Source organism: Lactuca sativa, chromosome 6, assembly GCF_002870075.4.
Source record: "Lactuca sativa cultivar Salinas chromosome 6, Lsat_Salinas_v11, whole genome shotgun sequence".
Lineage (NCBI taxonomy): Eukaryota > Viridiplantae > Streptophyta > Magnoliopsida > Asterales > Asteraceae > Lactuca > Lactuca sativa.
The window spans coordinates 185062230-185075737 of NC_056628.2; the positions used below are offsets into that span (position 1 = coordinate 185062230).

The 13508-nt window shown below is 33.9% G+C and overlaps 1 protein-coding gene across 1 annotated transcript; it reads left to right on the forward strand.

Annotated features, from left to right (window-relative positions):
- The first annotated feature begins 12447 nt into the window (after positions 1-12447).
- Positions 12448-12888, forward strand: LOC111908912 (uncharacterized). The gene has a single exon (XM_023904702.1). It carries the CDS (start codon positions 12448-12450, stop codon positions 12886-12888), a length of 441 nt encoding a protein of 146 aa, XP_023760470.1.
- The last annotated feature ends 620 nt before the right edge of the window (positions 12889-13508 follow it).

Consider the following 13508-nt stretch of genomic DNA (forward strand, 5'->3'; position numbering starts at 1 on the left):
AACCTATTCTGGGGCATATAAAATGAATGCTGATTTCGTACATTTAGGAAGTGGCAAAATTTTACATTGAGATTGCTTCATTTCTGAAGAGGAAACCCACTACTCCCCTTACTGGCAAGATGAAAGACGTCAATCAGATGCAGATGGGGAATATTGAAAAAGAGAAATGGACCGTGATGTTTCATCGTGGTTCAGGAACTAATTTGCAGAAGTGCCTCTTCGCATTGCCTGATAAGCATCTGTTCTCTACAGTTTGCTTGGAATTTATTTTGTATATCACGAGCCAATGTAAACTGAATGACGAAGCTGCGAAAAAGGTTTACTCTGATATGATAAGGTGGTACATTTCCATCTACATGCATCTTCTCGCAGTCATTCCCAAACTCTTCAAGACTACAAAGAAGACTCAACAGTGAAGAGCCTCTCACCTCAATGGACGAAAAGGGGGAGATTGTTGGGAATTAGGTTGCATCATTGAGTTTATTTATTAGTTCTTTTATGTAAACAGGCTCGGGCTTGTCCACCCGTCATTTGTTAGGGTTAGAGTATTTAAGGTGCATGCATGCACCGTGTTTTAATAACTTTGGCAATTATTCTTGTAACCCTAATCACGCCTCTACAGTAACAATTCTTAATCGAGTTCTTCTGAGGCTATGGATTATAATCATTCAGCATACTTTGAATCATTGTCGTGTTCTTGTTCTTAAACTGTTTTGAATCTAATCGATCTTTCAAGGATTATTAGCCTAACACATAGTAAGTTTATCACATTACTAGTTTAACAAAATTGCATTACTTGATTGAAATAATCACATGTAACTTTTGTTAACCTATTTTGACTAGTGTTACATTCTCCCCCTGTTGAAGTAATTTCGTCCCGAAATTTATTTTGTGCCAGATACCACCAAAGGGTCCTGGTTATCTTTCCTACTTCCAATTATGAACGCTCTGCCGCGAGCATTATCTCCATGACTCCTTAACTTTGTACATTCCCTCCTGAAGTGTCCAATCTTGCCACACTCATAACACGTTCTTCCTCCAATGTAGCCTGTTCTAGTATTTGTTCCTTGGTTTATTGTTGCAGGTGTTGTGTTACTGTAGTAACTGACGGTATGTCCTTACTTTTTACACTTCGTGCAAACAACACAGTCACCTAAGGGATAACGGTTGCACTGATTACACCATGTGTGATTTCCTTCATATTGTTTTGGTGGTGTGAGTGTTGTTGTTGTTGTAGCGGCCTAAACATTTGCCACTTCTTGTCTCTTCTCAGATGATTGTCCAGGATTCTTCCCATTAAATTTACGCTTGTACGTTCCAAATTCAGGAGACTCAGATTTTGTGACCATAAATCCCACTTGGATTTCTATGTTGGTTAGCTGATGAGCTATGCGCTTTGTACTATCATATGTTGTAGTGTAACACCCAAATTTTCAAATAATTTTTCACATTTTAAAAGCACACTTTCATTCATAATTGTTATAAAAATATCATTGTATCACATAATCAATTCATAACAGCACATCCCAAGATCATAATATGTAAAAGCTCCTCATGTGTGTACTGATCAAGTCGGCGCCTTCCCGCGATCCTCACTGGTACCTGAAACACATAACACAACACTGTAAGCATAAATGTTTAGTGAGTTCCCCAAAATACCACACACAACACATATTAGCCACTCGAGGCTACAACTTTGTTTGACCCTCTAGTTAATGTATCTCAGTGGGACCCTCCAGTCCCATAACTCTGTGGGCCCTCTGGCCCTAACTCTGTGGACCTTCCGGTCCTAACTCTGTAAACTCTGTAACATACATAACATAAATCACATAGAAATCACATCATGCAAAAGCATACAAAATACTCTATCACATAACTCTAATTACCACTCTAGGTAAAGTATAGTGAGAAGACTCACCTCGGGTAACTCGGTAATCTCAAACTCTGTAAAAATCTGGTCTAGCCCCGCCTAATCATATGAAATAAACACTCTAAATCAATACATCTCTCAAGGCTAGACTATTCCCTCTCTTAGTACTCTCAGAAGGGTAACAGACCATTTTACCCCTCTCATGGCTCAAAGACCCTAAAGTTGACCAAACCCTAAAGGTCAACAAAAGTCAACTTTCCAGGTTACGCTGCGCGTACCAAACATATACGCTGGGCGTACCCGGCGTCCTCACAGAAACGGGGTGCGCGACCCCTTACGCCGCGCGTACTAGGATTATGCCCCACGTAACTCCCAGTTTCAGACTCTAAGGTCTTGAGGTCTTAAACAGTTAACACCCACGTCCAACTTCTAGATCTGACCATTTCTAAGCCTCTTAATCTATAAAGTTGGTGACTTTAAGCCTTTGCATGGCTGGACAAGTCACTAACACCCATAACATTCCATTTCCCAACTCTAGAAAGCTCATAACTCAAGCATGACCTCATAACAATGACCAAGATGGAATTTTTATGGATCTATAACACAAATATCATTGAAATGGGACAGATCTAGGTCCATGGAGTACATTACACTCATAAAGTCTCCACCTTTGGGACTTTTTACCCTAGAAATGGTCCATGCAACATCAAACCAAATAAAGAGGAAAGTTTTGAACTTTATACCTCTAGATGAAGCTCCTTTCTTTGAAGATCTCAGATCCAAACTTGCACTTCAAGCCCTAGCCTCCACAAGCTCTTCTCCTTCTTCTTCACTAACACACCAAGACACTTTTAGCTCCAAAACACACACACACTCAAGCTAAAGAGGATGGAAGGCTCTCTCTTAGGGTTTCACTCTCTGATATGGAGGCTGAGAAATGGGCCTTAGCATTCTTTAAATAGTGCACAAGCCAAACATTTAGGGTTTGCATCTGGACTCGTTACGCCCAGCGTAACCCTGGGTACGCCCAGCCTACCGAGGCGAGTCCGCGTCCAAATTAAGCGCATTAGTACATGCAGCGTACTCCCCAGTATGCCCAGTGTACTCATTAGCTACAAGAACTCTCTCAAGAGACCATTCTTGACAATTTGACAAAATGGAAGGGTTAAATAGCTTTACCTAAATTTCAGGATGTTACATGTAGGCTTTGATGTGATCACCATTCCTTTGATTTGTGATGCTAGACCCCCGATATATCGCTCGATCTTCTTGTACTTCGAGGTTACAAGTGTTGGACACATCACTGCAAGGTTATTGAATCTAGCAGTATAAGCATTTATCTTTGAACCCCCCCACTGTAAGGTTCCACAATTCTTGTTCCAGCTTTTGTATTTCCTCCTAAGGACAATAATCCTCTACTAGCATCATCTTCAGTTCCTCCCATTTCATGGAATTTGCAGCATTTAATTCCCATTGTATTTACATGGTTGTTCCACCATGTTAACGATGCATCAGCGAAAGTACATGCTGCAAATCGTACTTTACAATCATTTGGACAGAATCTTATTTGAAAGACGGATTCTATCTTTCCATGGAAGCTCTTTGTTTTGCAATTCATAAAGTCTTTGTAGGTACACATTCTGGCGGTTCCTACATTGCCTTCATTTCTAATTCCACATGTTGTGACATTAGCTAGAGCTACAGCTATTCTCTTATCTATAATTTCTTCAAGTTCCGTTGAACGTGTTGAGGGGGTTTATTTCCATTGGTGCTAGTTGATGTTGTGGTTATGATTGCTGGTTAAGGTTTAACCGAGCACTACTTCTTCTAGGCATTTTAATTTAGTTCCTATTATATATATATATTAAGAATATTATGAGTTTTATGAAGTATTTTAATTAGTCATTAAATTACGAAAGTTAATGGCCTCAATTATTTTTCAAGGTATCGGGCATAGTGGATAACACTATTTGGTAAAGGATTATTTTAATACATGCTTCATATTTATTACTAGTGGTTACACCAGTTTATTACAGCTTTATACGGGAAAAGTTTCTAAAAACAAATTTTGCAAGGTTTACTATACCCTTGCTAGAAACTTTTTCCCTATTACCTTAACAAGTCTGTTTTTTTTTTCTCTTATCTTACATAACCACTAGTTCTACTATATCTACCAGTATCCTAAGTGATGGCCTAGTACGTCAATGACATGAGTCACTTGCTTCTCAACTACTTGATTTCTCTAGTCAAGCTCTCAAGTGCGTTCCTCGTTCTCGAGGTTTAATTGTAGAGCTCTAGTTCTGCAATCCTTGCATCATGAGTAATCATTTCGTTATAAGACAAATTAATACGGTGATGGACATCCATCACAGCCTCTTGATCTCGCGTTCTCTATCCTTCTAGCCTCCGCATCCTTCCTAAAAGATGTGTAGTCTTCCCTTCGACAATTTCCATCTTGTTTTCGATTCTCACACTTTTCTCAAACAGCTGAGATAAAGTGTCACCTTTGGAAGAAGGTGGGACATATGGTCGGGATGATTAACCTATCTCATATTTGTTTGGAGTTCTCTCCTATGCTACCCACCTACCAACCGTTTGTGCTATCCTCGTAGGTTTATCTTGAACTTTATGGGTTCCTGAAGATGGCCTATTTTGACTCTTCTTAATCTTTATCCATCTTGGTATGGATTTCGATCTGTGCGTTTCATCTTTGCTTCTCCTGGAACTAGACAGTAGAGAGTTTCAAGGGTGGTAAGGAAGATGCAACTAACTATGTCTCTTACATAGGCTCGCTTTCTTCTATTGGTTCACTCTCTCCCCATTCGTTGGATGGTAAAGGTGCTCCGTCGTCATAAAGTATTGGATGGAAGGCAGTTGGATTTATAGGGTAGTAAGGATAGTCTGCCAACATAGGGAATGAAGCTTCTTGCTCTTCATCTGTATCTTCTATAATTATCCATTCTCGAGAATGATCCATTTCGAATTCCTAGTTTGATTCACCAAGTATTTAGTCTACCAAATATTACTTCCAATATGAATAGTCCATATGCTCTGATCATAATAAAATCTAGTTGCGCATCTACACCTAGTTGTGATAGGATCTACACACATATAAACTTTAGTTGGAATAATTGATCTAAATCCTTGAGATCAAAATCATTCCGGGTGTTTTAGATGTATTTTTATCAAGGGTTTGAGTCTTTATATATGACTCTCTATTTCTAGCCAATGAGATTGATCCAATTTTGGGTCATACCAAAAACAATGGTGAAAAAAATATATGCGAACCATACAAGGTTGTTAACAAAACATATAATATTGATCGTGAACAACCTCAACATGTGTCACACACCATCCAACAAGAGAAACAGCAGGCGGCGATAGGACATAATGGATCACAATCATTTTCATACATAGAAAAATACAAAAATATAACATAATGTAGATGCTTTTATTACTGAAGAAGGGAAATTACATCATCCTTGGTTTAAGGGTACATGAAAATCGAAAAGAATTCAGTATGCCTTAACAATAGGTCACTATGAAAATACGACAATGTACTATAATAACTGTAATCCCATGGTTTTTCCAAATGTATAATTCCAGTTTCTTCATTTCCTAGGAATTCATGTGTTTTGAAAGATCGTCAACGTAATGTTTGTGAGTTTATAGGTTTGTAATGTTGGACTTAAATGTACTTTTAAACCAAAAGTATGTTTTCCTTTTATATATATATATATATATATATATATATATATATATATATATATATATATATATATATATATATATATATATATGGTTTCCCAGTTTATATATAAATGTACTTTTAACCCAAATTATGTATAACTAATGCTATAGTGAGTCCCTATAACCGAGTTGTTAACTAGTGTTTTATGCCCATCCCGACGCTTTATCGGACGTCATAATAGTGAAGAAATTTATCACCCGACATGACTCTTCCGTCAAGGTTGTAGCTAACAACTACATGTTAGGGTGTCAACCTTTATAGAGCTATACATAACTCTCTCGATCACTTAAGATTAACAGTTACAGGTCAGGGGTCTACAAAGTATTGTACTTAGGTGATGAATATGTCTCATGCAAGCCATTGAGTGAGACGTTCTAAAAGCTTGTATGCCCTAACTTATATACCAAAGTTACCAGGAAAATGTTTGACAACATGTAACTATTGTATATGTAATGTAATCAGAGTTTTGATAGTCTAACCACTGTAAATTTTTTGTAAAAAGAATTTTGACAGTACAACTATGGTAACTGTTATGTGATCAGAGTTTCAATAGTGTATAAATATCAATTTATATAAGCGTAATTTTAAATAATAGATAAATAACATTTAGGCATGTATTCTCCACCAAAAACTGTAAAAGGTTATAAAATGGGGTTTTGAAACTCACTTCAAGGTTAGTGTAGCTTAAAACCAAATTAAATCACAAACTCTAAAAAAATAGTTGGTCAGAGCTTCGCCAGTTGGAATGAATGGTAACATGGCCGATTGAATATTCTGCTTGAACTTGGCCGGAAATCGGTCGGAATGGTGAATTTTGGTCACCGATGCTTCGCCGAAAATGGGCTATTGGCAGTTGTCGACATTGGAAAAAGGTAGCCGGAGAAGAATGTCGTTGGAAACTGGTCGATCGGAGGTTGGTTGTGAATTACATGTGATTTATATATAAATTACTTATGTATCACTTGTGAATCACATATAAATCTTATATGATATATGCATGTGCGTTTTTGTGAGTGTTCTTGCATTAATCAAATTTTTTTTAATTTTCTTGTAGATTTTGAAGAATTTGTGGAAAATATTGAAGATGTGAAAAATGATAAATTGAAGAAAATATGAAAATCTTAATATGACGAAATGATAACATTGTGAATCTTCGTAGCATTTTTTATTTTTTATATTTTATTTTGCATCGAAGAAAATACTTGTACTGTTATATTTATAGATTGATTAATAAAAATGAGATTTTTTATGATTTATTTACGAATATTATAGTATAAGAAATATGTATATATTCATTTAAAAAAATATGAAATATATGCACTTAAAATGTTGATTTTTTTTTGTTAAAAAAATTAGAGTTTTCTAGTTTTTTTATATAAATTTACTGATTTTTAAAATTTTATATTATTTAAAAAAATGCAGTTTTATTAAAAAAATTGTCGCTTTTTTTAAATTGCAGTTTTTTTTGAAAAAGTTGCACTTTTTTTAAAAAAAAAAATTGCAGTATTTAAGAAAAAATTCAGTTTTTTTGAAAAAATTACAGTTTTTCTTAAATTACTGTTTTATTAAAAATTTATAGTTTTTTTAAATACAGTTTTTTTTTCAAAAAAATTACAGTTTTTTGTTGAAACAATTGTAGTTTTTAAAAAAAATCAAAATGTTTAAAAATTTATGCTTTCCAAAAAGGGATATATACAGTAAAGTCCCAATATTTTCATCGATTTGACAAGAAAGTCCTAAACTTTATTTTTTTGACAGTAAAGTCCAAATTACCGATATTTTCATCGATTAAGATTTTTTTGTCAACAAAATAAAGTTTAGGACTTTTTTGTCAAATCGTCAGTTAGGACTTTACTGTCAAAAAAATAAATTTTAGGACTTTTTTTTGTCAAATCGTTGAAAATATTGGGACTTTAGTGTATATATATATATATATATATATATATATATATATATATATATATATATATATATATATATATATATATATTTGTTAGAAATTTAATGGTATGATACTCGTTAAGCATAACAGTTATTGAAACATTCTATAATCAGCTAGATCCTATTGAAATCCTTTACGTTTGCTTCTTGTTAAATCTTTTTTTTAATCTCAACAAACCGACATTGAAAAAAATTGAGATAATCAAGAAAGAAAGAAAGAATCAGGGTTGTGTTGGCTTTTTGCAGTTTCAAAAATGGAGAAATTAAAAACAAAAAAAAAAAAAAAAAACGAAATTGCCCTAGCTTTATACAAACACAAACAACACATGTCTAGTCAAAAGGGTGTGAATGTGGAGAAGGGAAAAAAGGGCAATTTCGTTTTTTTCGGTTTCTTATTTCTCCATTTTTGGGGCTGCAAAAAGCCAACAAAACCTTGTTTCTATCTTTCTTTCTTTCTTGATTATCTCAATTTTTTTTAATGTCGGTTTGTTGAGATTAAAAAAACGATTTAACAAGAAACAAACGTTAATAATTTCAATAGTATCTAGCAGATTAGTGAAAGTTTCAATAACTCTTATGCTTAAAGAGTATCATACCATTAAATTTATAACCAAAAATAATTATATATACACTAAAGTCCCAATATTTTCAACGATTTGACAAAAAAGTCCTAAACTTTATTTTTTTTGACAGTAAAGTCCTAATTGACAATTTGACAAGAAAGTCCTAAACTTTATTTTGTTGACAAAAAAGTCCTAATTACCGACTAACCGGGAAAAAAATGATAAAAGTGTCAAAAACTGCCGGTAATTTGGATTTTACTGTCAAAAAAATAAAGTTTAGGACTTTCTTGTCAAATCGATGAAAATATTGAGAATTTACTGTATATATCCCTTCCAAAAAAGTTAAAAAAAAAATAAATAAAAAATAAAAAATAAAAAAAAAATCTGCAGTTTAAAAAAAACGAAAATTATTTTTTTTTTTATAAAAAAATCCAAAATTTTGTTTTATAATGTTAATTTGAGAGCTTTTTATTAATATTTCCAATAATACAAAAAATTAAGTGAAATTTGTATGATGACGATCATGGCCTTAATGATTTGATTTTGATGCAACGCACCACCTTTAGTTCTTAGATTTTCGGAAAACTATAAGTTCTCAACCGATCTCATCCTTATATATATATATATATATATATATATATATATATATATATATATATATATATATATATATATATATATATATATATATATATATATATATATATGGAAAAGTTCAATAAAGAACCATAACTATTGGTTCTTCAAGGAACTAAATCTTTTTTTTAATTTCTAAAGTTTATTCTTTATCAAAAAATATCTAACTTCATATATTAACATTGTGAATGTAAAAAATATTTTTCAGATTCGTCGTATGAATTCGGATTCACATTGTGAATTTTCAAAGATTAACATTGTGAATTTAACATAAAAAAAAAATCGAATTTGATATCATTGGAAAAATGATAAAAGGTTATCATTGGAAAAATGATAAAAGGTTATGAATTTATGTATTTTTAGTTTTTTTTTTGATAAAAAAATAAGTTTTAAAAGTTGAAAAAAAATTTGGTTCATTGGTTAATTGTAGTTCTCTATTGAACTTTACCCTATATTATATATAATATTATAGCGAGGAGGATGGAGGATATTGAGGAACACTTTAGGATATCACACACACACACACACACACACACACACACACATATATATATATATATATATATATATATATATATATATATATATAAAGTTTGTAGAAAAAAAAATCTAAAAACTTCAAGGAACTAAATTTATTTTTTCAATTTTTAGAGCTTATTTTTTATCGAAAAAAAAAATCTAAAAATATCTAAATTTATATATTAACATTGTGAATGTGAAAAATAATTTTCAGATTCACCATGTGAATCCGGATTCACATTGTGAATTTAACGTAAAAAAAAATTGAATTTGATATCATTAGAAAAATGATAAAAAGTTATGAATTTTTGTATTTTTAGTTTTTTTTTTTTTGATAAAAAATAAGTCTAAAAGTTGAAAAAAAAAATGATTCATTGGTTAACAATTCTCTATTAAATCTTACCATATATTATATATAATATTATATAATATTATAACGAGGAGGAGGGAGGATATTGAGGAACACTTTAGGATACCTAATTGATTGTTTCTATCTCTTCCGTAGCATCGTTTCTTAGCGGAGCCTTTTCCTCTTTTGTTACCAGACCCATTTTCGCTACATCTATTTTGTTACCCTCTAATAAACGATCAGAGCGTCTTTGACCATTATCCACTAGATAGAAATATACAACAATTTCAACTTTATAAATAATTGTTTTCAGGTGTTTTAGATCACTTTTATCAACTATCTCTATAACATATTTTCTTTGTAGGATGTGGGGAATGACAAATTGATATTTTGTATTTCTTCCAAACTTTAATTCATTTCGACTTTATTACATATATAAAATTTATATCTGGTGAAACTTTTTTTTTTTTTGGAAGAGGCATTATATCTGGTGAAACTTCTACCCCGTAGCTTATGAAGAGAGGCTTAACATAAATACGTTCATCATTTCTAAATGACATGAACTAGCGACACAAACAACACCAAAATATTCATCCTGAAAATTTGAAGCTTTTTTGTTTTTCTTAGAAAAATGATAAAAACATAAAAAGTGTTGTGATTTTTTTAATTCTTATAAAGATAACATTTAACTCACTTTACGAATATTAGATTTTTGCAGTGGAAATTTAGAATTTTGCAACACCGAATAGATTTTTGCAGTACGAATTACAAGAAAAATAAAGATTTTTGTTAGAGATATATAGGCTTTTTGAGATTTTTGTTAGAAATCTGGGATATAGGTCCATTATTGAGATGGAGAAGACGAGAAGCTTGGATCTTAGACAGAAAGCAAGAATCAAATGGGCTGTAGAAGGAGACGAAAATACTCGTTTTTTCCATGGTTGCATCAATAAATACAATAGGAAGAACTTGATAGATGGTCTAAAAATAAATGGAGTGTGGTGCACTGATCCGCCTAGCATAAAACAGGGGGTATTCTCATTTTTTGCGGAGAAATTCAAGGAAAAATGGCCATCTAGGCTGAAACTTGTTAGTCGGCACTTTAAGAAAATATCTCGAGCGGACTCGGAGGCTCTAGAAGAACCCATTTCATTACAGGAGATTAAAAATGCAGTATGGGCTTGTGGTAACGAGAAAGCCCCCGGACCAGATGACTTTTCATTCAAATTCATTAAGAAGTATTGGGATGTACTCCTTGGTGACATAGCTGCTGTTGTCAAATATTTCGAGTACCATGGCAATATGGATTCCTCTTGTAACTCCTCCTTCATCTCTCTAGTTCCCAAAGTCAAGGACCCTCTAGTGATTGGTGATTTTAGACCAATCAGTCTCATTGGATGCATATATAAAATCATATCAAAGCTACTCTCGATTAGACTGAAAAGGGTAATGGGGCAGTGTATAGACGAGGTACAATCCGCATATATCGAGGGTAGAAACATACTTGACGGGCCCCTTGTAGTCAATGAGATCTGCTCATGGGCAAAAAAGTCAAATAGGAGATTCCTTCTATTCAAGGTAGACTTCGAGAAGGCATTCGACTCAATCAATTGGGAGTACCTTGTTTCAAACCTGTTACATATGGGTTTTGGGAGTAAAATGAGATTATGGTTAAGAGGCTGTCTCGTATCTGCAAGATCCTCGGTCCTCGTCAACGGAAGCCCGACTGAGGAGTTCTCATTATCGAAAGGAGTCCGACAAGGTGACCCACTTTCCCCATTTTTATTTATAGCAGCCATGGAGGGTCTCAGTGTTGCGATGAGGTCTGCCTGTGAGCTTGGTATTTTCCAGGGTATTCAAATTCCAAATGGAGGTCCGAAGATCTCTCACTTGCTATATGCAGATGATGCCCTATTCATAGGGGAGTGGTCGAGAAACAACATCAGCAACCTCGCCTGTATTCTTCATTGCTTTCATGTATCTTCAGGGTTAAAGGTAAACTTTAACAAATCTAAAGTCTTTGGCGTTGGATCTGATATGCAAGAAGTAGCAAGGTGGGCCAGTACACTGGGGTGTGAACCTTCTGCACTACCGTTCACATATCTAGGAGTTCCTGTGGGAGCTAACATGAATTTAAAAAAGAACTGGGAACCGATTATTGAGAGGTTTCGGTCCAAACTCTCAAAATGGAAATCAAAATCCTTATCCTTCGGTGGTAGATTGACCCCTACCCAATCGGTACTTGGTAACCTTCCAACCTATTTCTTATCATTGTTTTTAGCACCTGATGGGATAATACAAACTCTCGAAAAACTAAGGAGAAGATTCTTATGGGGGGCCTCGGTTGATAAGAAGAAGATACACTGGGTCTCGTGGGACAGAGTGGTGGCACCCAAGGAGATGGGAGGCTTAGGGATTGGCACTATCAAAAGTCTCAACATCTCTCTGTTAATGAAATGGTGGTGGAAATTGAGAACTGAACCACATCATCTTTGGGCACAAGTAATATCAAGACTGCATAATCTTAAAGTGAAACCTGATGGTATTTACTCGAAGAAATCATTAACTGGAGTTTGGAATAACATCGCTGGTATAAAGAAGGCCCTTGGTAAAAAAAGAAATCCCGATTGAATCTGTGTTATCCAAACAACACACAACTAATGGAGAAACTTGGAGATGTTGTCTGTCTTCGACGGGAACGTACGAGGTTCGTGACCTTAGACATAGATGGGATTACACGACATCTGTCATGGATGGTCAAATCAGTTGGCTGAAGGAAGTCTCTCTAAAAGTCAATTGCTTCATCTGGAGGGCGAAAATGGGAAGGATACCTGTTGCTGTGGAGTTAGCAAAGAGAGGGGTAGTTCCGGAAAATTTGACTTGCCCCATGTGTAATGAATACGAAGAAGACTCTAATTATGTCCTGGTAGACTGCAGTTATGCCAGGAGTGTATGTGAAGGGGTATCAAGATGGTGTAATATTCAATTGGGACCGCTCCACACAGTCAAGGATGTATTGGGTTCCATTTCTCAATGGGGGGTATGCAAAAAAAGGAGAAGGATAATCTTAGCAATCTATTATGGTACTTTATGGAGTCTTTGGAAGACAAGGAATGAAATGGTCTTCAAGAAAAACCGGCTGCCACCAGATAAAGTCACTGATATCATCAAATCAGTGGTTTACCTGTGGGTGAAGAATAGGGGGAACAACAACAAGTTAAATTGGGCATCCTGGTCTCATTGCCCTTTGCTTTTCTGAATTTTTTCTTTGTTTTTTGTTTTACAATTCTTGTTTCTTTTCATTTCATCGTATTTTGAACTCTTGTTTGCCACTAGCTGTGGCTTTCTTTTTTCCTCTTTATATATCATTGGCCGGTTCCAAAAAAAAATATAGGCTTTTTGATTTCTGCACATAACATCACTATTTCGCAGTGCGAGAACGCCTATGATTTTATTTTTAGCATATGGAGTGTGAAATGACTTTTTTATTTTCATTAATTAGCTATGAGGAAAATCGTTATTTTTGCATGTGAAAAACCCATTTTTTTCAAAGACTCAATATGAGAAGATCCATATTTTTGGAGATGACAATTGAGAAAATCCATAGATTTTGCATATGGCATTTTCGAAAATCTCGCTCAAATATGAATATTTTTTCAATTTCCCCCCTTATATACTAAAACGAATTAGGCATGCCACTTTTGATTGTTGTGAGTAGCTAAAATTTTCAGGTTATTTTAATAAAACATTAAACTTTGCTTAAATTTTTAAAAATATATATATAATTTAATTTGTATTTTTTCGCTTTAATATAACATATATCAAAGAAAAAGTGTTACTTTGTATGAAACCCCGTTCAACTTCTACTTATTCATGTGG